The sequence below is a fragment of the Rhyacophila brunnea genome, unplaced genomic scaffold (genome assembly GCF_057557595.1).
Source record: "Rhyacophila brunnea isolate RB1 unplaced genomic scaffold, BYU_Rbru_1.0 scaffold_17, whole genome shotgun sequence".
Taxonomy (NCBI): Eukaryota; Metazoa; Arthropoda; class Insecta; order Trichoptera; family Rhyacophilidae; genus Rhyacophila; species Rhyacophila brunnea.
The window spans coordinates 14907762-14932172 of record NW_028232827.1 but is presented as its reverse complement, the minus strand read 5'-3'; the positions used below and the strand labels follow the sequence as shown (position 1 = coordinate 14932172).

Sequence of the window (24411 nt, the reverse complement as noted above, 5' to 3'; positions counted from 1 at the left end):
TAGATTCTATTAATAACTATGTATAACCCGTAACCCCGATAAGGAGGACATCACAAGCATCCGTATCCTGGATCAAAATATATTTACTCGTTTTGCGAAAAGGATTTTTGTACCATGTGGACATTGATAATAATATATTAACATGGACGAGTAACGTTGACGAAATGTTCAATAATGAAATTTTACCGACGACAGAAAACCACATCATTAATTATTTAAATGCATGCAGAATTTGAACACATAGACTTATGTGTCTATTTAGGTTTATAGCGCCTGTACACATGCATGGGATTACTATCGGCAATTGTGCTTATTTTAAACTGTCATGACAATAACTGTTTACACGTAAAGATGCTGACTGTCTCTCCAATCTCATTCTTCCAGAGTAAGCGAGGCGTGATGTTGTCATTTTATACTACTATCTGACAGGTCGTATTGAAAATCGGAGCTCAGAATGGGTAGTTCATTTTTTACCGGCATGTTCTCTATCGCCATCTCGCTCTCTATCGCTCTACTGCGCAGGCGCAGATCGAAAATAATCTTGCGCCCAAGAAATCATCACAATTTGGAATCTTCCAATCTTGTTTCATTTATGCACGCAATTTTGCCAACTGCAGGATAATACATGTTTCCCCATACATTTTCTTACTGTGCACAGTACATCCATGCTCGCAGGGCTCGAAATGGACCGGAGCGCACCGGAGCTCCGTTCCTGTTCGTGAAATCGGTAAAGTTATCGCTCCGTCTCGTGGAAAAGAAATTGACCGTCCGAGCTAGATAGGCCATATAATAGGAAATCTAACACACTTATTTTTATGAAACACACATAAAATTTGATAACTATGTAAATATCTTTAGAAAACTGTCGAGGGCTCCGGTTCGTTAACTTTTCCATTTCGAGCGCTGCATGCACGTGTAAACGGGGATTAGTTCAGTTTAGAATGTATAGATGTTATAGACTGTGGATGTAAGCATCACCATTTAGCGTTTTAAGTAAATAAAAATAAGTATAATTTAAGTAGATTACGTTGATGACACGATAAGACAACATTTTTTAAATTACCAATAATGCGTGTTCACGATATTTTAATATCTACGTTAATTTAGTAAAATATATATAACTATAATCGATGTCAGTTTTACCATCGGCCGATATGCGTAGTGCCTGAAGATGAAAGGTGAAATCCCGCTCCGCTAAAAATATTCAAAATATGGAACGGTACAAACTTTAAATCGATTCGAATTAAAATTTAAATGTCACCAAGCAGATACTCGAGTGATAGTACTTATCGTGTATTTTGTTAAATAAAATTTTAATCGAATCGATCAATAGATTTAAAGGCCATCCATAGTCTGAAACGACTGAAACCGTATGAGGTTTAGAACCATGTCCCATACTAAACTTATTATTTCTGATACACTTACTGTCTTACACTTACAAACTTAGTGAAAATATATTTTCATGAACAGAAATCATAAGTTTAGTATGGCAAATCGTTCTAAACCGCATACAGTTTCAGTCTATGGATGGCCTCTAACATTATCAATTGCAGTTTAAAAGTGAACGGATATATAAGTAGTTTACTATCAGCTTTCTTTCGTGTGGTAAAATAATAACAGTAACTTAATTTATTGCTCTATTTATTGAAGGTTATTCTTAAGACCTTGTTATTATTATTATTTAATCTAACTCGAAAATCTTTGATAATTAGTATATTAAGTAGTAAATAATTTTATTCAAATAGACATTTGACCTGAAACACGCAGTTCATTGAAACATAAATATAAATAATATACATAAAACGTTAGAAAATTATGAATTCCGGTATTCCCACAATAACTTTGATTATATTACATTGTGAGATTAAACGTCCGCGATATCACAGGAAAAGTTCAATGCCAAAGTACAAAGATAAAATAATATTAGTGCTTACGATCAAAACAAACTAGGTACCTACTTAATAAGGCCACATTACTGAGGACAAAAATTACGAATGGCCCACGTGGCATGTAAAGGTGCAACGCAGCGTCTTGCCATGGGAGCGAATCGGTGCAACCAATGGCAAAACTAAACAAGTGCGAGTGAGAAGGCATTCGGCACGCGTATAATCTCAGTAATATGAGTTATGATGCGGTTAGGGTAAACACTGCGAGTAGGTACGTGTTGCTGAAAACTATAGTTTTTATGCGAAAATATTAATGGTAAATATGATTAATTGTCTTGTGTTTAAATGTGGTAGCTGTACTGAGAAACAATATTATGATGGTATAAAGCTACTGTGTATCATACGCAAAGAAAACAGCTGCATATCGCCTGACAATACCCTGACTTTTTAGTATTATTGCTCTGAGGTGCAATCACAGACTGCATTACAGCCCTATGTGCGTTTCTCATGCCCAGACAATCCGTGTTTTGATTCTTGTGATCAACACCTGACTTGCAGCCATACCCACGCTGCTTGCCTACTATTAGTTGAACAACTTAACCCTGAAATTGCGCAGATTGCGTTTTATTCTACTGTGCACGAATTACATAGGGTAAATTTAAATATTATTATTGTTACTATTTCCAACTGCTCTTACGTCGTTTTCTCTTGCTCGGCGTCGCTCTAACTACGTTATGTTTTCTGTCAAAACTATTGAATTTCACACGTATGTGGTATGTTTATAGTCGCCATGGTTCGCTACGTGTGTACGTGTCTTTACGCGTAGTGTAAATGAAAACTATTCGGTTTTGTTGATCTGTATTTAAGAAATCGGGATCATGTTCTCCCAATTCGTAAATAGAGATAACCTGCCATCAGTGATTCGAATTGAGAGGGCAATATTTGTGTTTAACCACATTGCTGCCGATATCGACATGTTCCAATCCAAAATTGCATGATGATGCATTATTCAAAAAAGCTGTTGGAGCGTTATGCGACAGGCGTTACAGGCAGCAAAAAGCTATTATATATCGAGGGGGCGGAAAGACCTATGGATAGGCCTTCGCCCGCCAGTAGGTTAACATCGATTGATGATTAGAGATGTTAAAAAGTATAGATGTTTTCTTTCGATATGAGTAGTACCTATGCGGTAATGGTGAACTATCTCGAAGTGACATTTCCGATGATAAACACAACCACTTATTCAAAGCTAACAATACACTCGATGGTATGGCCGTGGCTAATCACATAATAAGACAAGTGTTATAACTCATATTGTGCAAAACGTATCTAATACCCCATCCTACACGTGCATGTATTTACTGCTAACCGTACGTATTATCGCGGCCAAAACAAGAAAATCCTCGTGTAAATATGCATTATCATGCAAGTTGCAAGATTGCATGCACGAATCAAAAAAGTTCGTAAGCTTCTGAATTTTCACGCGATAGTTAGATTTGTCCGATATCTGTGCCTGCGCAGTAGAACGATAGTGGCAAACGTGCCGGTAAAAAAAATGAACAACACCGCGCAGACTCATTTTGATGTTAACCGATTTTCACTACCTGTCAAATAGTAAGTACTATAAAATGACAACATCGAGTCTCGCTTACTCTTGTGAATGAGATTAGCGAGACAGTCAGCACTTTTATATGTAACCAGTTATTATCGCGATAGTTTAAAATACAAACTATTGCTGCAAATAAATCCATGCACGTGTACTACAGGCGCTATAATAGTAACTGCCACACTTTTACCAACTTATAAATATTAAAATATGATAATACTTTCAATAAATAAAATTTATTTATTGGCAAGTAACATAATATTATGATAGTTTTAGTGGACATTCATTCATCCAGCAGTGGAATAGTAACACGGCTGAACGAATTATGTATGAATAGTAAAGAGTTGTCATTCGTAGATACTTTGTAACGGGCTCAAAATTAATTGAGGATTTCCTCGCAGCACTCGCCGCTAGGACAACATATTGTTACGCGCCGGCATAGTAGAATAATATAGCATTTGACAGTTCAGTCATTTGTCAGGAACGACTGGCTTTAGAATCGATACTTCAATATTTTAAAACAGTTTCTGTATACTGAAGTCGCGAAGACTCGTTACTAGATGAGTAGATGCGCTTACCTTAAAAATCATATTAGCGAATACTAGACAGCAAACGGTAACCTATGTAACACCTTGGCTTCTAAAGAAATGTGTGTGGCCCCATAAATAATAATTCAAATCGACATTTATTTTTCGGCACATTGAACGTACAATTTCTAATCTAATCTGGATTATTACAAAGTTAAAAGTTTATCTAAATATATTTGTATTAACATGAATAAAATATAATATATTACATAAATATATTACTTAATTACATTTATATATTATTGGGGAATTAAAAATTATTAGCAAGTTCAAGTAAGTTACATCAAAAAATCTTGGAGTGATCCGTGACGTCGGTTAGTAATAATTAAAGTAATACCTTCTTTGATTTAAAATACAAAAGTCGATCGCCAATAGTAGCTCAATTTGGAAAGCGCTTCAGTGAATATTAAAAAGCCATTAGTTAAAATTTGTCGCAATTAAGTATGACTCCTTTACCATAGTGGTCTATGTGCGTGAGATGCTGGTCGATTCCTGCGGGGTGTCTACTTTTTTCAAAAAGATTTTTTCTATTGGTTATAATACTTATATTATAATTATGTTTGTTCAATACTACATTATTGAATACAAACAAAAGTATGGGTGTGAAAAAGATGCATGTTTATCAGTAAAATATTGAAGAATAAAGAAAATTCAACTTTATATCTCGTACGTACAACTGTTCCAAGTGTGCATTTTTCCTGTCATATATTATATTATGCCCCTCTAACAGGCACTCTTCGCCACTAGTGTACAGTATAATCAATAATTTTCGTATACAACTGGTAATGGTTGAAAGGTGAAACTATTTAGTGCAAGAGGCATGGGGCGATGGTTTTACATCGGTCTGGCCACGCGTGGTATTGGACAGTTTCAGGAGCGCATGCAGAAAAATGGTTTGGGGTTTAAAAAAATATCTTATATTCATTCATTGATATTTAATGTGGCGGGAGACGGGGGGGGGGGGTTAAGAAAATCTTACTAGCGCCACCGGTTTTCCAGGTAAGTACATTCCCCATACCCAGACACTTAGATACCAGATTTTAAATCTAGAGATTAACACCTGCACATCTATTCTATACACAAGACTGCTATCGGCAGCTATCGAGGGTAGTTTTTCATATTGTCGTATTGGGGTACTTATTGTAATTTTTCAATAAGTTAGTTGTAATTATTGTTACAATAACTGATATGTTTTAACAGCAACTATCTTGGCTGTGCTAACTTTTAGTGCGAGATAGACAGTTTTGACTGTTTAGACAACATTTTAATTAGATTAATTAGATGATTCTAGGAATAGCCAAAATATGAAGATGACAAAGTGCATATCAACTGAAATATTTTCAGTTTAATGGGCTGGGTAACCTACGGTGATACTACAGTAACGGGAGTGTTAAAGAGTGGCATCGATTGCATAAGTTAAAAAATGGAAAATACCAACTTAGCCGTATTTAATAATATTTATGGAATTTACGAAAGTTATACCATGCTCCATTCGTTCGGTAAATGCGTTCAAATGTCATAATATAAAATAATGTCGAAGACTATTCTCCTATATAGTTCAATTTCTTTGGGTACACTCATTGATATCGTAACTATGCATTTCTACATAGAAAAGTACAATAATATTACATTGGTGTGTGTGAGAGAGAAAGTGTGTGTGCCTACGTGACCGCAGTATCTCAAAAATACAAATTGAATAGTGTCAATGATTGTCACCAATACAAACTGGAATTATCAACTGTGAGGTTAGATAAAATTTCCCTACAACTCATTCATAACATAAAATTGCCAAAATACAACAATACTCACTACTCACAAAGAGAGAATAAGAAAGACATTTTTAAAAAATCCTTAAAATGATTACCTCTTATATTATTGTGTAACGGTCAGATCATATTCCGGAGTCTGGCAAATTCACATGTTTTTCAATATGCTCTTGAAACCAGAACATAGGCATAATAGGTTGAAAAGGTGGCTAACACTGGCTAACAAAATTGTCTAAAAGAAACCTCTTCGTGAGGCGGCCAAGATCCACATCGAATTGTAGAGTAAAGTTATTGAAACAAAAATGATTACATCCATCGAGGAGTACATGATAGGACATTCGCCTCCTAACCAGTGGGCCAATTTAACATGCATATTTAAACAATATAATATGACGTGTTTGGAACCATGCATATACCCATTAAGTTCAGCGAATCGTTTACAACGAATTCTCGTAAAGATATCTCAAACAGTGGCGATCCATAACATATTGTGTTAATTTCCCTAGGTTATAATGATTTTCTACAGAAATTGGGCTATTTATAAATTAAATAAACAATATAGAAAATATTTTAATTTTAACGTAACAAGTAAATACAAAATAATTATTGTGAATAAAATAGCTTCTAGATAAAAGTATCCCCAAGAAAAATTTGCTATTTTATCAAATCTATTTCGTGTCATTCACATAGTAATCGTTATAAAGTAGGCTTAATAAATTTACTGAGTGAACAAAATACGAAATGTTGTCATGTATGCATTAATAAGAATCCAACATTCTTAAATTACGTGTAGATTCATAATTGAATACGACAATAAAAAGGACAGTGAAAGGTGTGAGTTCGGATTCCACTAGATAAGTCCAACTTTTTTGAAGACATTATTGTTTTTCAAAATTATAATGTATTTTAACTAAACAAACACTGGATGTCTTGAAATGATTTAACCAACTATAAATTTGAATAAAACAGCGTAGGTACATAATTTTCAATCTGATCTACGTAATATTATTGCGGCTCTATAACTGAGCATACCTACAGTAAATTCTTCATTATTTAATGTATGAAGACAAATATTGATGTACAAAGTACCAGGATTGTTTATTCCAGTGTTTCTGGCCTATATTGATAAGAATAATTTTATTGTAGATGCATAATAAAAATATTGTTTTTATTATGCGAATTTAATCAAATACACAAGTACCGACTGCAAAAACTCCTCATTCTTACTTACAAATATATTTAAGCCAATTGAATATAACCTGTGAGTAGGTATACCCTACCCTACCTGTATCGATTTTATATTATTTAAAGACGTAAAAATATTCTGCAAAACCTAAGTATGGATTTACAATAATTAATATGTAGATACCTACCAAACACGCAATTTGTATGCGTGAATATTTTTCTGCAGTATGTACGCAACACGAATGCGGATTAACTTCTTATCGTCTAAATCAAATTATGTATATAAATAGCCAACAGTTTAGGAAAACGATCATTGCTCTGAGATAACATTATTTTCCTCCAAATAACAAAATATTTTTTTTTTGGTTGCTGAGGATTAAATGAGTACAACTGACATATAAGTATGATGACCACTCGTCCTGTATTTCGGAGGACAGTCATTTATTTGGACGCGGGTTGTTAACTCTTTCTCAGTTACCTACTCAATTAATCCGATTTCCAACGAATATACGATACGTGTAACAAAAAATATATTATGCGTTATTACCTCCTCTTTCCACATGCAGACAATAAATATATTGTTGTATAAAGTTTCAGAAAAAAACAACTACTTTTTGGTCAACCTATTATACACCAGCTAGGCCTATTTATTATTTATTATTTTTAATACTACAAAAGGCCATGAGGCCCAATGGAAGTAGTGTAGTTAGTAGAAGTGAAACAATCACAAACACCCAGACTTTGAAAAAATCACATTGTGACCTCATCGGAATCGAACCCGGAGCCCCCGGATGAAAGGTCAGCCCCTTACGCACTGAACTACAAGGCCCATTACACATTGTCGATTCATTTTTAGGCTAATCTTATAATACGATCAATTGGACTTCATATTATTATGTAGGTATGTTCTTACATTATATAACCATGTTGTTAAACTGCCAACACCTTTTTCATATATTTCCCGTATACACAGATACATACCTAAAATGTTGTACATATGTATTATTACACTCTATCAAAATTTGGGGATGGCCAGGTGCCCCAGACATGAAAACATCATATTTCCGAAAAGTTAATTCAGGATTAATTATAAATCCTACAATATTTAATTTGTCAACATTCTTTAGGTTCAGTAGTAAATTATCGAATAGGTACTTACTTGAATTTAAATTTAAAAAAAACAGGTTGGGATGAATAAAATAAAAATAAAAGTATTATATAAAATGTTTTATTAATGTTACCATGAACATGATTATAGTAAAACGTCAACAGAATAAAATAAATTATGGATTAAATCCACGACATGGTTAATATCATTTTGATTAATAATAATTACATTGAACCAATTTCTTTATAGATTTATTTATTTGGTAAATATAATAAGAGCAATTAAATATTATCTTATTTCCTCCTAAACTCAATTTCATTATTTTGAACAGTCTATACATTTACCGTAAAATAATAAAATACAAAAGAATAGTTATTTTATTATATTTGTCAGATTTCTTTTGTACATAAATGCATTTCATGTCAATTACTTTTTTATATGGCAAATAGAAACAACGGTTTCTCATCAATAAATGAAATCAAGCAAATTATTATTTTCACATTATATTTAGAAGATAAATTTAAAACATTTTCTTAAAAATATATCGATATTCAAAACGATAATAATATTGCTCTGGCAATATCCGCTTTCGCCGGATACAACAAATAAAATCAATAACAGTCAACAAAACAACACAATAAAATTCACAATTAAGTACTTACAATCTGATATGATTATTGTAACCGAAAAATAAACAATCTGAAATTTAATAATTCGATACGTCATATTATTCATTTTAACAAGATCTATAATGTTACAACCCAAATATAATACAGAAATATAGGGTGTCAAATAATATCAGTATTCTACAGCCATAATTCAAAATTATGACGAAGAAATTTTATATTGTAGTCTATGGGTAGGCTCCGATTATTACAGTATTGAAAGAACAGTTTACGTTTTAAATAATGTTATAATAATATTATTGGCTTCTCGATAAAATATGGAGCACATTTTTCTTATTGTATCCGAGGTTGCCCGAATAAATAGTGAAACCTTTCAATACTTTCAAATCTTCATCGAAGCCAAATAAGGTCACCATCGTATCGCTGGTGCATGTGTTGAAATGTACAATACGGCATTTTATCTTCCACTTCCAACTATGTCGTCGATATCAATTATTGAGAACAGTCTTATTTTTCTTATGAGTTATTCGATGAAACGTATTGTGACAGTTACGTCTGACGGATCGCCAAAAACCTCCCCGTTCTTGACAAATCTTCATTGAAGCCGGAGAAATACGTCCTTGGCGTTTCCGCTTTCTTGTCTATCGCCTCCTCACCCACAGCGACGAATAATGGCTGCATCGATTCACTTCTGCTGACGAAGGACTTCGCCTTGGAAAACGCCTTCAGGATCCTCTGCTTGCTTCCGCCTTGGTTCTCCATTTTAAGAATACGTTCACGAAATTTTTATGTCACCGGTTTAAAGTTTATCACAGAATGCACGGAACGCGGTACGGGGCACTTTAAATATACCAGAGAGTACCGATAGAGTTAACACTAACACACATTGATAGTGGGTTTATCCCAGGGTGGTTATTCCAGAACTACAGAGTAAATAAACGCGCTCTTTGACTCGTCTTCTCGAATCGTCGTCCACAAATGCGACAATAATATTTATCGTGAGGTTGGAGTAAATAAAAACGGTGATAAGAATTAATGTAAAATATTGTCAAACAGCTGCTTATCTGCTTTTAAGTACCTCATTAAAATAATTTTTAATTACATAGTTTATACCAGGGGTTACATTGTCGTAGTATGCGAGCTGGCCAGGATTCACGAAAAATTTACCGCCGACAAAAATCACAGATAATATTTTAATTTCGGGAATTTTTAACATTTTAGGTGTTTGTTTATTTTAAATAGAAAACGCATAATTAAATATTTGCAAAAATACGATTCGTTGGTGTAACTTATTCAATAATTAGCTGTCAATGTGTGAACATCGCCAATGCACTCACAAAGCCACAAATCAGTTACATAGTCAACATATTTGTATACGAAAATAACAAAATACCCAAAGTAGGCAATATGTAGTATGGCAGGTCTTCAATGCATCAAATGCATCATGTAGGTAAGTACTAATTTCGCAGAAAGGTCGAGCGATTACGCGGTTGGCCTGACAACTCGAAATCAAACCAATCCACCTCGTATATTAACCCTTTCGACGCGTTGTGTTCTCAAAAATGTCCACAGTCGGAATGATTCATTTAGCTATCAACCAGGCCCGTTTCAGACTAATAATAGGTTTCAGGTAATAAAAACAAATGTACCGGCGGATTGAGAATGTAGCGGCCGACGGAAAAGTGTACCGGACACGCGTTAACTCATTAGCTCTGGGGCGTACATGAATATAATACAAAGGCATCATATATTATATCTAGCGCGACACCGGTGTCCCGTCTGAAACGGGCCTAAAGTTAGTGGTTCGAGTTGGCTATGACGGGTTCTCGTAACACATCAGCCGAATTCGCAGTACTGGCGAATTAGCTACACCAGACTAAAAAGATTTCACTTCAATAAGAATTTATATAGCAAGGAGTGCCTTTCTCAAGTGAGACGCTCTTCAGCAATTGAAACCTCAACCTAAACGTGAAACTGCATTAGTAATTGATACTTCCTCTCGATTATATATGTTATTTTAAATGATCTATGACATGGAGGTATGAACGTTAAACGGGAAATAGATGACAAATAGAGAAGAGATGACAATATAAGATGACGTACTCAAACGAATGGGAAAAAAAACTAATACATTATACATAGCATCAAACAACAAAAGTACATGACCGTCCGACCTGGTCGCCACATAGGCCAATTTTGTTGCATTTAGAAAATATTCGGCGTCATATTGCTTTAAATTGCTCAGCAGTTTTGTAATTTTGCCTCTACGTAGTCCTCTCCCATGTGCAAGTCGTGAAAATTTAGTCAAAGCACACTTGAGTGCATGATGACATCAGTCTTGAGTAACCGCTCTTGAGACATTCCTTGTCATAAAAAATGATGGTGTGGTGCGGGGCGGTGTGGTTTGGTGGGGCAATGAACTTCAAAGTGCCCCCTAATTATAATTATTACATTCGTGCATTGAAAAATGTACTTATTCAGATTTGAATTTGATACATCAATTTATAAATTTAATATAAGGGAAGTACCTACTGTGGTGATACAAAGCTGTTGTTTCTGATGAAAATATTTATAAAAATAAAATAATATTGGTTAAGGTCAAATAGTTACCTACTTGGCATTTTATGTTATAGGTACCTATTTTTTTTTATAATACGTAGTGCGAGGGAATGATTTAAAAAATTATATAGATATCGACTTATACGCAAAAAAAGGTTTGTGACACCTTCAATCTAATACTATTATAATTAACTTGTTATCGAAGTCACTGTTGGGTAAATATCCATTAGATACTGTTGTATCGCATTTCACCCAGTTTTTAATTAAAAATAATCATGATTACCCAAGTATATCTATTATGTATTTTTAATTGTCAATACGAACGCATTACCTACATTCTATCACTGTATCGCATCTCTATTGAACGTTATCAAATATTTACCTGTGACCGTCGTTTACGAACCACATTGACAAGTCTGGCCTCAATCAATGATAAGATAACACCAAAAATATAATATAACTAATGAAGCTGAAGCATATTTTTTTACATCTTAAGCTCAGTCCAGACCGAGAAAATATCCATTTTTAAAAGGCAAAAGGACTTAACCCACTCAAATCAAATTTTACAGGAGACACAAAAACGTTTTTGTTATGGTCTAAGATTAAATTAAGTTAACTTATACAATAGAGACATGGCCCCCAGGCCAGGATCTTTGGCAGGCCCCCCTACCCATCGCTAGGCTTAAAGGCAGTGGGACACTCTACAGAAGCATTTTATTAATGGTGTTTTAGGTAAAATTAAGGGTATAATATAATATCACAATAAATGTGACCATTTGTAAAGCATGGTTTTACCACAACAAAGAGTGCCATAAACCAATTTCATTTCATTTTGGATGGTTTCCACAATTTTTCCCTGTTTAGTGTGGAATTTATATACTGCACGGAGCTCAATATTTGACATTTTTTTAAATTATCACCGACTTTCGTTTGCTCTTTTGAATATTGGAAGCGATTTAATAAAACAATCAATTTGAAATTGCACAAGTATAACTTAAAAGGATTAACTAACAATAAAAAAATAATTTTAACCCCAATACTTGCTACTTTCATCACCATTCCGCGAACTTATGGAACTCCCCTCGTACGTAACTCTGTTTGCCTTGTTTTTCTTGACAGTCGATACGTACCTATATGAATAATGTTTTCCATACACGTCGGGAAACAAAAATTCATCGACATTTGTATATGTCTATATGGCCATAATAACAAAAATAAGACTTAAAACATTTTGTTCAAAAAGAAAATCATTAGGAAACAAAATCATATAACTAATACAGTGGAACCGGCAAGGCTACGCAATAGCTTTTGGTTGGCTGAAACTCCTCCGCAGAAGGACACGACTCCACAATTCGCTCCATGGTCTGAATCTCACCACACTCGCAAAATACACCAAAGGCAAACACCAACTTGTTTTAGCCACTTTTTGAATACTATTTCCTCGACCCTTGGTATCAAAAACTAATATTAAATTGTTGAAAGTGTACGTGAATATTCGGAAACACTTTTGATAGAACTTTCCAACAGTTTATAAAGAACGGACATGTCCAACGCTTCGATCGCTAAAATAAACGGAATTCGGTTGATCGCACCATATGAATTGAATCGCGAAAATATAACAACCGTGTACGTTCAGCTGTGACATAATAATATGATTTCATTGAGATTTTAAAGGCGAAGCATTAACCATTCCTATCTGCATTTTCTTAACCAGCTTAAGTGAAAGACATGTGGCCTCGTCGTATCACTTGATTCATATTGCACCACTCACGGCCTGCCACAGGAGTGAAAGAAAGATAAGATGTGAATAGCTGTGCTTTAAAATGAAGTAGAATAGTGACGATGCGCGCAATGGAACTCAAACCAAATCTTTCACAACAAAATAAATATTGAGCATTTTGTGTTGGTATATCTGGCATAAAATGTTCATTTGATCACCCAACCAATGTATTTTGGTCTGGACTAGGCATTAATATGTAATATAAAAACACTTAACCAAATATTCGTTAAGAGTAAGTATGTAGAATGGTGTCAGATTCTTCTAGCAGGCTTCTCATTTAGGTATTGGTATTGTTACTTTGAAATGACACTAACACCGTTGCAAAGTGATTTCGTTGTGGCTGCAATGCCAGAAGAATTTGTCGTTCCTCTACATATGTATTAGACCAGGGGTTCACAAAGTGTGTCCCGCGTGACTTGTTGATGTGTCCCGCGAGAGTTATGTTAAATTTGTTTTATTTTTTATTCTTTATATCGAAAATTAAAAATTACATTTACAATTAAATATCCTCTTGCAAGAATGAATGGTCTAGAAAATTTGAACCTAGATTGCAGGATTTAGTTTCATACAAACAGTTGCATAAATCACAGGGTGAAAAAATTAAATATTATTTTTTAGTATATTAATAAGAGTAATAATAATGTACTTATATTTAGTTAAAAATATAAGATTACACGATGATTTTTTTGCCTTATGTTTTTTAAAAACATAAAATATAGGTACCTATACAAAGAAAGAGCGGCCCGCCAAATATTTTTGATTTGAAAAATTGTCCCTTTGACGAAAAAGTTCGTGAACCCCTGTATTAGACCGTTAAATGATAAGAGACAAGGAAGTGAAAACGTGACAGTAGAAAGAAATAATCACACCATAATTATTATGTTTGTTAAAATACTTTTATCGTATTTTATTTATATGTCCTTCGAGCTCGAAGAAGTTAAAGATAATCACTGGAGAAATCAATGCTGGTTAAAAAATGTCCGAAAGGTAAACCTACGGCTTTATTAATTAAGAGTGAGCTGAACAGCAACAAGGTCATTCATAGTTCATTCAGAGAGTAATCTCAGCGTTGAAAGGACGTCATTTTAATTCAGTCTAACCTCAAAAACCTCTAACCATCGGGGATTTATTTTAAGAAACGCAATAATTATTAATTACAATTCTCGGTCGAATGAATAATAATCATTATTATTATTATTACCTTCAAACATAACATGTATGCGACGTAACCTGATGCCGGCCGAAGGAATACAGGGCTGTCAAAATAATATCAAACTAATGGTATGTTTTAAAGAGTTACAAATTTAAAGTTAAAAATAGCTTACTGTACAGATGGAATAATTACATACTTCCAAGCGTCAAACGGCATACAACATTCATCTAAAATAATTATGAAAAGACTAGCTGATTATGTTATGTTATTTTTCTATTGTTCTTATTTTTTTGCTTATCAAAATATTTCACATATTATCTGATGATGTGTATTTTGGATATATCGTAATATGTATCTTGTCTCATTAAAATTGCTATTAAGTTGATATAACATAGGAAAATCTGTAAATCATTAAAATGTTAATTTCGTTATAGTTTTTAATTAAACCGGTGCAATTACATATTAGATTTAAACACTGTTGTACTGTGTGACTTTTATAATATCAGATAGCCTTACGCGAGATGGGCAAGATAAAAAATAAAACTGTAGGATGTCGGCAGAAGAGTAAACAAAACCCAGCTCATTGGATAACCGAATGGTAAGCAACTGTATATATTATATTTTCCGCCAAATTGCACACAATTAAAAACAATTTATCATAAAAACAAGTAAGACGTCTTCGACAGCCCTGGGTGATTCGATACTGTCGGCAGTTTTTTTTGTCTTGTTCTCAGCGATCCGCTAGCTTTGAATAAAAAAATAATCTGTGGGTGACCACGTTAATAATCATTTTTTATAAGTATAAATTATTTCTTGCATTGGCTTTACTTACCAACAAAATACAATAATTATTGTACCTACCAACTAAAAGTAAAGTTGCGTTACTTGTTTGTAAAAGTGTCAGACTAAATTTAAACCAATCGGGTAAGTAATAAAAAGTCACTTTCTTTTTATAATAAACTATATTCCACGTTTTTTTTAAATATGCATTAGAATTAAGCAATATGTACCTATTTTTTTAATAATTATGTAATAGGTCTTACACATTCAAAATAAATACTATTCATTAATAATGTTTTTTGGATAGCACATGAAATAAAAATGTAGGTAGATATGTATTTCAACATCCTTCGTATGTTTAGTTCTCGGACAATTTCAGGTTCACGGACAAGTTCGGACAATTTCAGGTATGGCTGGGCCATAAGGGTACGAAGTGTCACACTCTTTGGCGGCATCCGGAACACGTGTCCTAGCCACGTAAGGTCGTAAAGCGTCTTTTCATAATTACCTCAATCACCGAAGGCTGCCATGTTCTCTTACCAACTTCTCAGAAGGTAAATTAAATGTCTTTGTTTATTTATACTATTTCTCAAAAAAGTTTTTGAACAGCTAGAATGATTTAATATCAATAAAGAAATATAAATGTCACAGTTGATGGCTTTATGCTCCGCGAACAATGCGTCAGCCAACTAAAAAACCGGCTGATGTGTTTTTTTATTATTTTGAATGTATTTGAGTGGTTTAGAAATAAACGCGGCAGTTTCTATTTTCGTAAAATGTTGGCGATTCATTAAAAATGTTAACTGTAAAATTGTTAAAAATTAACTCACCAACATTGTTATAAAACAGAAACTGGCGTTTTTGTTTCTAGAGTCCTTCGTTTCGTGCACCGATCTAAAAGTGTGTAAAAAAATTCTACACAAAACGCCAATACAGGAACATTTGACCACCGTTTAAGTAGTATACAATGACCTCACTGTAATCCTGTGCAAACAGAAAATCTATTTGGACACAATCGCTTTGCGCTCATGAACGGAGTATTGTTCATAATACTGCTACATGTTCTACTTCGCTAAGTCAGTGATACACATATGGATAAGAATGAAAAGTTGAGCGATGTCTTCAAAAATCCAGGCAGTGCGTAGCACTTGCATGGTAAAAGAGGGGCCGCCGCTGCTGACAATAGTGTGCACTATTTTTTTTTCGACCATGTCCGATCCTAATAGGATCATATGGGCCTCCACAGAGTAGAGGATTGTATTAACAGATTTTGTTTTTTACGAGAAATGGATGTCAGCCACTTGCTCAACCTATTAGGTCCATACCCTGACTCACACACAAATTGAATTACTATTTTATAGTACACAATAAAAACAATACATAGAATTCTTTTAAGGTTGCAAAATTTAGCCTGAACACTTTACGTGTTAGGTTAGGCTAGTGTCTATCTATATCAAGTATATATCTATAATAGTCGTCAATTATCACATATCCTGTAATATACTAACATGATAGATTGACAATCTTAAATCAGATAGTGTAGTATATAATTCCATTGAAACAATGAGTGAATGTTGACTTGGCGAATAAGTTTCCTTCGTAGGTGTATAATATTGAGCTAAAATTTGCAAAAAAAAATCCGTCTCCCTCAATTTTCGCCTATTTATCGTATACCCAATACTAACACATTATAATAAATTTGGGGGCGGTTCAGTGATCCAAACATGAACGTTCTTAAAGAAAACTAAATTTTTGTCAATGATGCTACCTAACCTTAACTAATAGAATCCTCATGGACGGGTCCCACTCATTACAGGGTGTAATTCCAGTTAAAATATTCAGTGGGAAATATTTAGAATAGGATATATTCAAATTATTAAAAATATTATTAATTAGACTGGTTGTTGAAGACAAGAAATAAAAAAAAATCACTAATGTTTCCATAGAATGTATGAAGTACTTACCTAATTTAAAAAATAATATATTCCAAATATATTCAGAACATTCTCTAAACAAGATTTTGGCATGGAATATTTGTTATATTGAAAAAACATCATTGTGAAAAACTTTATAAACATGTACTTAGGTACTTACCTATGTATTAGAAAAAACGTATAAAAAATATATATATATTTATTTTTGTAACACCCATTCAATCGATAAATTATTATTACATAATGAAACTGACTATTGGATGAATGTAAAATGATAACAAATGAAAAGAGCAACAATACACACTTTGACAGTGTTAAATGTGTTATAAAATGTTAAAATATACAGTACCTAATGTAATATAATAGCAACACCAAGTATTGAGCAGAAAATCTGTTCCATCATATTCGACTAACTAGAAAAAATCAGAATTTCATAGTGTTCAAAGGTGTCGCTAGTTTCTTAAGTTGTAATTTCATTATATATAGGTACACATGGAATAATAAATCTATTCAAAATATTATGCTAGGTATTAAGTAGAAATAGAGACCATCAGTTGTTTATTCTCCCAAGGTGCAGAACCAACCTGCCACTTGGGAGGGCGATAACTATGTTCAACGAAATTGCTTCGGGTGTTGATATATTCCACCTACGTGAGAATGAGTTTAGGTGGACGTTGTTTTATAAATTCTTAAAATAGGGTCTGCTTAACTCGTCCGGTGTACTTCCTTGTACCTATCTAATTTATCTACTGATCTATCTCTTTTTTATGTAATACTGTTATATTTATATATCTTTGTTTCTAAATGTCATGTTGTGAATGTCTTAAACTTATAATTTGTAATGTCCACAATATGTTAAAAAAATAAATAAATAAATTGAAATTGAAAGTAAGTATATATTTTATAAAATCCTACATAGTTAAATTGTTATTATGTGTCAAGGTAAACATTAAAAAATTGCTAAGTATTGAGTATTACCAGTGGCAAGTACATAGTAATAATCGAGCGTATGCATATCAGAAACTTTGAAAGACTAGGTATACATTATAAGTTGGCAGGGGAAGGTACTGGTAGGTAAAACGATGTCTTGGCTACACAACCTCCGTAATTTACTCAATATCCAAGGCGTTGGGTATCTGATACGACTGACCCACAATAGGAAAGTGTACCTACTGCAAATTGGTCGCCAACCTTCAATGGAAGATGGCACCGAAAGAAGAAGAATTGAAGATAGCGAAATATGTAGAGAGAGCAACCTAACTCGTATGAATGCATGCTGGGGTTACTAAGTACATGGGCATTTTCGCCAAAGTTTGTACATGTTTGAAATTTGGGTAATATTATTTTTTCACTCAAATTAACCATTTTTATATAGCTAGCAGATTCCTTGTTCTATTGCTGAATTGGTGATAGCAATTTTTCAGCAAAATATTGATTAATACAATATTTATATCATTTTTATTATGAAATTGGGCATAATAAGTTTCCGTTCCGTGACTACGAAACTTAGCTTTTAAAACATGAATGAAACACTTTTTATCACTTAAAAGAGCTCTATTAGATTAAAAAAACCATACACTTCAAAATAAAACTACAAATAGTCAAAAAATATTATTGAATTTTAATTCTTGGGCACATTTCGTTCCCCTCCGTTACCCTATGTCTATAATGGCAGAGCATTTTTCCTTTAGTATTTGAAAAAACCAATCAATGTTCGTTCTGCTATTTTTTTAAAGACAATAATCACTTTTACTAAATTTTATTGGAAAAATAAATAAGTTTCGTTATTTAATAATCAAATGAAAAATAGTTAACGTTCAACTTTTTTGGGGACATTTTCGGAATGGAACGAAATGGTAACGGAGTGTAATTTGTAAAGCTTAAGTTACATGTTACCATAAAAACAAATTTTTGTTTTATGAAATTTATTTGAATTTTTTGATAGACAGATAAATATTCAACGTGCGTCAAAATAACAAAACAAATCAAACTTAATCACTAAAATAGATATATTTTATAATAAATTTCACAATACTTGTAAAATAAGGTAGGTAATAATTTTGACACACTATACATTACCATAACTTTATTTGGCATTTATATTATTTGTAACTCAGATAAAAAATATTTTTAAGCAAATTAACAATATATGAAAAAAAAATCAGCAAGGGATTCAGACGCGAGTTCCTAGCGCGGCACGGAGTATATAACTTTTACGAAAATAATTATAGTCAAACTCGGTTATTACGATCTCGGACATAGCGAGATCTCGGATGTAATAACGAAACATTTGTTGACAATTGGTTTATGATTTTCGCCATACATTTAATTTTTTCACTGTTATAACGAGCAACTTATCGGATATACCGAGCTAAAATACTGTTAATGTGTCGACCGTTTTAAAACATTTCGACCCTAAGCAATAAAATCCGATTGGACAGGATGCCGCCGGGGTCGGATTACGTTTATGACACTAGTAAAGTGTCTAAGTACCTACCTTATTGGTGTTTCACCGACAATAATAAAAAAGTATCCACGCATATGGTTGAAAAATCCAAGGTTTGTGAAGTCCGTAGGTACCTACCAGCGTTAATTACAATAAACAACTTCTTTTGTAGTTTATGAATGCCATGCTCGTTTCGGGGATTTTTACGATGGTTTCCAAATTTTTTATTTTCGACTTTTTGTGTAATGTGACATGCTCATTTAAAAATACCTATTCTCTGATATAACGAGTAACGCTTATAACAAGCAAATTCAGTCGGTCCCATCTTCCTCGTAATAACCAAGTTCGACTGTATGTTGTCTTGAAATTTAATTGTATTCATCAACATAAAATGTAGCTATACAGGTTGATTGTAATCAAGACGTACTTTTCTGACATTTCGTGAATACCTACAGTTCTAGGTATTAAATCTAATCGAGTACACATTTCTGTTAAACGTGACAAAAAAATACTTTTTCATACATTTTTATAAATTTCTATGCCTAAAATGTATGGAGAAGTTTTAAAATTTTGGTGGCGTATAACAGAAAGAGTATGACAGAGCCAGTGCCTGTCTCGCAATTATTTCAGTCTGGTGTTTTTTCTTTTCCTTCTGTTGTTTTTTTTTATCTCCATACTTTTATGTGCGCTATTTTTGCGTATTCAGACATATCACATACTTTTTTAATCTTTATTATATTATTATATTATAGTCAGGTTATTTTCTATATTTTTTAATGAAAATATTTTTGTTTTTCATACGAACAGACAAAATAAAATTTTTATAATCTATGAAGAACTAAACACACACTGTAAACCCAACTTTATGCATGCCATTTCGTTACTTTTACATTCCACATATACGTTACCACCAATATAGTTTCGGAATGGAAGTAACGGATTCTGTTTCAGAAGTGTTTGAAGCCAAAATTTAGCTTAGTTTTATTGTTAAACCTGCGATATGTTTTATTATATCTGTAGTATGAAAGATAAGCTCCATATGTGTAGTATGTGAAATAGAAATATGTGTTTTCTTACCTTATAAATCGTGGTAACAGTAGTGGAACTTCTTAAATGACCAACCCAGAAAGCAACCTGTTCCGATAGCGATACCGACACACACCAACAATTTAAAGTGTACATGGCGATCAGTGTTATACAAAAATGTTGCTACATTAAAAAAAAACATATTTATAGTGAAAATTTTTCGCCTTCATGCTAAAATCGTGGTAACGGAATGTGGAGTTCCACTTTTTCAAATATCCTGGGACACACTTTAAACGTGATTTTTTTTCAATATTGGTACAAATTTACGAAAAAACTATATATTTTCCAAAAATATATAATGTAAGCTGTTGAAAACACTACGAATTTAATTTTACACACTCAAAATTAATGACGAAATCAGACTTTGTTTATTTGAATTTATGGGTGGGACATGGTAAAAACGCACTACCTTTCGATCTAAATAATCAATTAAAAATATATACAGGTCAGATAGTTGTATTTAACTGATTGAATAGAGTAAATTAATAAATTTGCATGTTAAAAGTACATAACTTTCCAACATTTTATAATATAATAACTATGAAAAAATCAATCAAAGTCATGGGACATGCCAAAAACGCAATGTACAAACTTTGGCGAAAATGCCCACATATTATATTATATTATATTGGTCAAAGATGTTGAAAACCTCCTATAGAGATGGAGCCTAAATGTATGAAATTAAAGCAAAAAAAGACCACTGATTAAATTAGCAACGACTTAGTAATTGTAGCTTCATTTGCAGAGAACTTCACTCTACTGCTATGACATTTTGCCAATTTAGAGGACGTATAAAAAGACAATCTGTCACGATGAAAAATAGTCAAATAAGAAAATCGGAATGGCAACTGAGATTTTATCGATGTTATTATTTGTGGTGTTTACCAACTGTGCACGTTTACTAAATAATTTAAAATCTCGTAACAGAAATAGTGTATAACACCCCGTTTACACATGCATGGATTTACTACTGACAGTACGTATTATCGCAGTCATAACCAGAATATGCACGTGTAAACACGTATTATCGTGCAAGTTATAAGATTGCATGCATGAATCAAAAAAGTTCAGAAGCTTATGAATTTTCACGCAATAATTGGTACTTGCATGGCGGTGCGCATGCGCAGTAGAACGATAGTGGCGAATCTGCCGGAAGAAATACGAACTACACCGCACAGAATATTTTGATGTTTACGATTCTCTACGAACCTGTCTATCAAATAGCACCATACAATGACAATATCACGTCTCGCTTAAGCATGAAGAATGAGATTGGAGAGACAGTCAGTACTTTTACGTTACTTTTACACATTATTGGTGCAAATAAATCTGTGCACATGTACAGGTGCTATAAGGTGCCTTCTATTTATAGTCAAAAGTTGGTCCATAATATAATATGATTATTGTCTTTGTTAAAGTATGCTTAAAAGCGCTGTAATGTTAAGTGGTGTAAATGTGCGCTTATGAATTCGGTTGAAATCTCACATTTCACAAATTCACATTTTTTTAATGCGTGTTTGGATCCATAGCATAAACCAGATGGGTAACAAGCCTGTCTCAAAAAAAAAAATGTAAACAGACCTTTTCGGGAAGCGGTTAAGATCAGAACTGGATTGTAGAGCCAATACAAGAAAAACGCTAATAGATTATTCACAGATCTTCTAGGGTCACATAACAATCACAAAATTAAATTAATACAGATCTAAGGAAACACCTTGTTTAACGGTATATTATCACTTAATGATAAGCAAATATACAGGTGACGAGCGTTTTTTTTTTTTTTTTTAATATATATTAGTACATATAAGTTGTTAAGTTAGTACGTATGTAGCAGACAAAAATAATTGAATAACATTTATTATAATGTCCTACATTTCTGAGTTCAATATTTGGTTATGAGTATTAAGATGACCCTTCTACAACAATATCATGGCGGAATAAACATTATTTTCCAAACAAAGCAATATTAAATGTGTGTGCTGAACACAAAATTTCCAATTACTTATTTACATGTACTTAGTATACTGTTTAACTTTTCTTAACCATTTAACATTATTTACAACTACCCATTTTCGTTAATTATTAGGTACCTAAATAAAATTAATCACATTTTGGAACAGTATAAATTACCTAGGTATATAGCTTTGGAACCGACCTCTAAGACCAAAATATGCCTTAGGCACATTTAGAAGGCCAATATATTTGGATCAATATCAATCTGTCCTATCCTATTAATATACTGCCTTATACTGATAATACACTGAAGAATAATTAGCAATGTTGCTGGTGTACAGAGTATTTTATAACTTTCTTTTAAGACCAAACCTAACCTAATCTAACTTACCCCAACCTAATATTATCTAATATAATCTTAGTTTTGTGATAATGATGCATCAAAATGTATGAAAATTTCAAATTTTAAATTAACAATTAGTGGATCGAAAAGCCTATGCGCCGACAGATAAAGGTATTTACTATAATTGTCAACATGGAATAAATTGTTTTCGTAAAAATAATCATAAAAGCTCATGACGGTATTTGCGGCACAATTACCACAAGTTTGTTATTAATACTCACGCTTTGAAGGTTTATGATTTACCAGACCTTATATACCTACTGACAAAACAATATTTTGTTTATCATTTAGCGGTTTTCAATGATAGGGTAAAAAGTTTAGGTGGATTGTGTGTATTTAAAAATATTCAAATAGATCTTGACAGAAAATCTAGGTATCTAATTAATAAGCTAAATATAGCATTTAAAATGAATATTTATATAATGTTGTTGTTGATAGATACTAATTTACCAGACACACTACATACTAGGCTAGAGTTTGAGGGTGAAATACGAAAACAAATCAATTCTTAACAACTGTCAATAATCTGACATAACCCTCAATAACTTGTCCAATCAGTTTAGAAATTATATTAAAACTAGCTAATTAACAATACGTTACTGTGATTAAAATGTACGCTCCTGCCGTGCGAATATTCAACGCATTTTTGTAATCTAGAGATTAAGCAACGAAAGAGTGATTCACTATATGACCGAACAAATCATTTTATGACAGTTCAAAGAAAATCAAAAAATTGAAAGTTATTTACCTGAAACTTTTCGAAGTTCTCTCTTTCAATTTCCAAGCTACTCTTTCTTTGTTGAAGAACTCGAGGCAATGAAATAGACGCCATCGGTTAACATTTAACAATATTTTCACAACACATAAACGAACACTCACTGCACTTGACACAAGCACAACCAACAACCAACCCAACCAGCTTGAAATATTTACAAACAGTCAATTCCAAGGCTGTAACTTAGCGACAAATAAATTAATATAAGAAAAACCTTTATAAAACAAATTTTTAATTATCATTTTGATTTACAATTTTATTATTATAAATACCTACATACTTTTTCAGCTTTCCTGAAACACGTTATTGTACAAAAATAATTTAAGTGTTGGTAATTTATTAATTTTTGAGTTTTGAAACAAATTGTTTTGCTATTTCTACGCAAAGAAATTGAAAGTTCTGCGATATTTGAGTTATTTAATATACCTACCTACTAACTAGGCTTACCATTCGACTACCTCATGGAATAACACACTAACTATAAATTATCAACTTTTCAGGAGAGCAAAAAAAACATTCAAAAAAATGTGTAGCAAAAGCCGTTTATTGTGTGCAAATATTATTTAAATTATAAATTATATCTCTAAATAGCGAATCATTTAAGCAGACAATCAACTTTCGCATGACATTAATTTAGGAAATAACACCCTAAATGTGTTTTTCCACGTGAAGTTTGACAACTAAAATATTACATCTAGATTTGGTGTGGTTTTTCCCGTTTATATTTTTCAGATGATGTATATATCTATACCTGGTGTGTTTTTCAACGTAATTATTT

General features: G+C 32.7%; 1 protein-coding gene across 4 annotated transcripts in view; it reads right to left on the bottom strand.

Annotated features, from left to right (window-relative positions):
* Positions 1-23766, bottom strand: part of LOC147073746 (huntingtin-interacting protein 1-like) — an 87119-nt gene extending 63353 nt beyond the window's left edge. For all 4 annotated transcript variants that reach the window (XM_085944775.1, XM_085944777.1, XM_085944774.1 and 1 more), the window contains exon 1: positions 23607-23766. Coding sequence is in view for 2 of the 4 variants with exons in the window: in XM_085944774.1 (XP_085800900.1) it covers positions 23607-23690 (84 nt within the window). In the remaining 2 variants the exon portion in view is untranslated. The remainder of the gene's footprint in view (positions 1-23606) is intronic.
* Positions 23767-24411: the final 645 nt, after the last annotated feature.